The 2,002-nt window shown below is 40.7% G+C and overlaps 1 protein-coding gene across 1 annotated transcript; it reads right to left on the minus strand.

Moving 5' to 3' along the window:
• Positions 1–435: 435 nt before the first annotated feature.
• Positions 436–1,259, minus strand: LOC121241477 (blue copper protein-like). The gene is made up of 2 exons (XM_041139257.1): positions 1,040–1,259; positions 436–926 (listed from the first exon to the last, which is right to left on the minus strand). The coding sequence occupies exons 1-2, from the start codon at positions 1,257–1,259 to the stop codon at positions 436–438; spliced, it is 711 nt and encodes a 236-aa protein (XP_040995191.1).
• Between the last annotated feature and the right edge of the window lie 743 nt (positions 1,260–2,002).

Here is a 2,002-nt window from a genome sequence, read left to right on the forward strand (position 1 = left end):
ATTCCTCGCGCTTGTCGTAGGATATATATCAAATGACCAACAACTATAAATTCGTGTCTTCCCGGTAGTTTCTGTCTATCTTTTAAACATTGACATTTATGGATCGGAGCATCACTTCACAGAAAAGAAAATGGAAGGAAAATAAGTTTTTTTCCCCATAGAATTATCATTGAAGTAATTTGATCTTATACGAACAACGAACGAGGTGGGAAAACGCTGAAAAGTAACGTAAATTTATCGATGAAAGATCTTCAAATCATAAATCCAAAGTACTATTGATTACATAATTCTAAGAGTGCAAGTGGATCGAATAAAAGTGGTCACGTCCTAAAAAAAGAAAAAAAAATCAAATTTCCAGTACTGCTGCATGCATGCAGATTACATAATATTATAAATTATTATCGCCCATTAATGAAACTTAAATAAATTTCCTAACTAGATCATCGATCCAAGAATGACAAATACCACCAAACAAATATCAAAAGCCCAGCGAAAGATCAGGATTTCAGAAGAACCAACACGGATAGCCATAGACTTTGCATTGGGAGGCGCGCCAGCTTCTGGAGGATAGCCATCATCATCAGGTGACGGTGCTGGGGTTGGAGCCGGAGAATTGGATCCATTCCTCGTACGTGGAGCTGGTGCTGGCGATGAAGGTGGAGGAACTCGAAGTGGAGAAGGTGACGGAGACGGCGATGGAGTTGGCTGCAATCCGTCGGAGCAGTCGTGCACCCAGACTGAAACCTTCAGCCCAAGACCGCAGTAGTTTGAGAAGTTGCTGATGAAATAGAAGACGCCTTTCTCGGCCAATGGTACGAGCGCGGGACCAATGTTGATGACCCTCAAGGGGTTGCAGGCGGTGCAACTCTCGTACTCTTGTCTCGATACTTGAATCACGTCGTTATGTCCGGTCTCGAAGTCAAAACCTGCATGAATCAGATAGACGGAAAAAAAAAACCATTGGAAATCGTATCATGTATATATGTATGTATCGATCATCATGTTAAGAAATGGATCTTGAAGAAGGTGTTCGAGTTACCGAGAAAGTCGCCGGTCTTGAAGAAATGGGAGAGGGACCAGTTGGAGTAATAAGTTGGGAATGGTGGTAAGGACCAGAGCGAGCCAACTTGGTATTTTACACCACTACAATCTGGGCATGCTGATGGCGGGCAAGTTGAGGAGCAGCCATATGTAAAGCCAAAGAACTGAACCACAACCACCATGACTAATACAAGGAAAGGGTCTCTGAGACCAGCCATTGCAGGAGAGAGAGAGATGGTATGCAGGGGTGCAAATGTTCTGTAATTCTGATGTTATACATGGCCTAGACAATGAATGGAGTGAGTGAAGGAGGCCGTTAAGCACACAGTCAGCACTCATGATAATGTAACGTCTTGTTAATATGGGAAAAAAGAAACGTACGGTAACGTGCCTTCATCAGCAGTTATTAACGAACAGGAAGGCTAGGTTTTTCCCGGTCAACTTTAAGGCCTTTGACCATTTATATATAATTTGAAAGGTAGTACTGTAGATATTAACAATTTGAAATCTTAAAAATTTAGAACGCTTTGTTATGTGTAGATACATTCATCTATAACACATCTTCATAGATTTATTACAACGAGTAATGCAGCAATTTTTTAATTACAATTGCCTGGTTGGATACAGAGGCCCTCGTCTAATTTCAACTAATAATTTTATTACTATTTACAAATCATCTCAACTCATCTCATTATGTGATTATAGAGACTCTAGTAGACCCCACGTGAAATTTTAGCACTGGACCCTAATTTTTTTTCAAAAGAAATAGGCGAGACTTGCGCACGATAAGATTAGCATTACTCGTGTCCATATTATCATCCATTATCGGAAAAGACATCTTAAACCACCATCCAGTCCCTAAGTATTTTAGTAGGAGTGGAATCAGAAATAGGAGCACCTCACAAACTGAACCCAAGGAAAGCATGTATAACGAAAACGAAGGAAGCAGAATCCGGTGACA

This window comes from Juglans microcarpa x Juglans regia, chromosome 7S, assembly GCF_004785595.1.
Source record: "Juglans microcarpa x Juglans regia isolate MS1-56 chromosome 7S, Jm3101_v1.0, whole genome shotgun sequence".
NCBI lineage: Eukaryota > Viridiplantae > Streptophyta > Magnoliopsida > Fagales > Juglandaceae > Juglans > Juglans microcarpa x Juglans regia.

Excerpts from the sequence above, each read along its gene's own strand:
- LOC121241477 (XM_041139257.1), bottom strand. The coding sequence starts at position 1,259 with ATGGCTGGTCTCAGAGACCCTTTCCTTGTATTAGTCATGGTGGTTGTG. Across the intron at positions 927-1,039 it reads CAAGACCGGCGACTTTCTCG|GTTTTGACTTCGAGACCGGA; the intron begins GTAACTCGAACA and ends TGATTCATGCAG.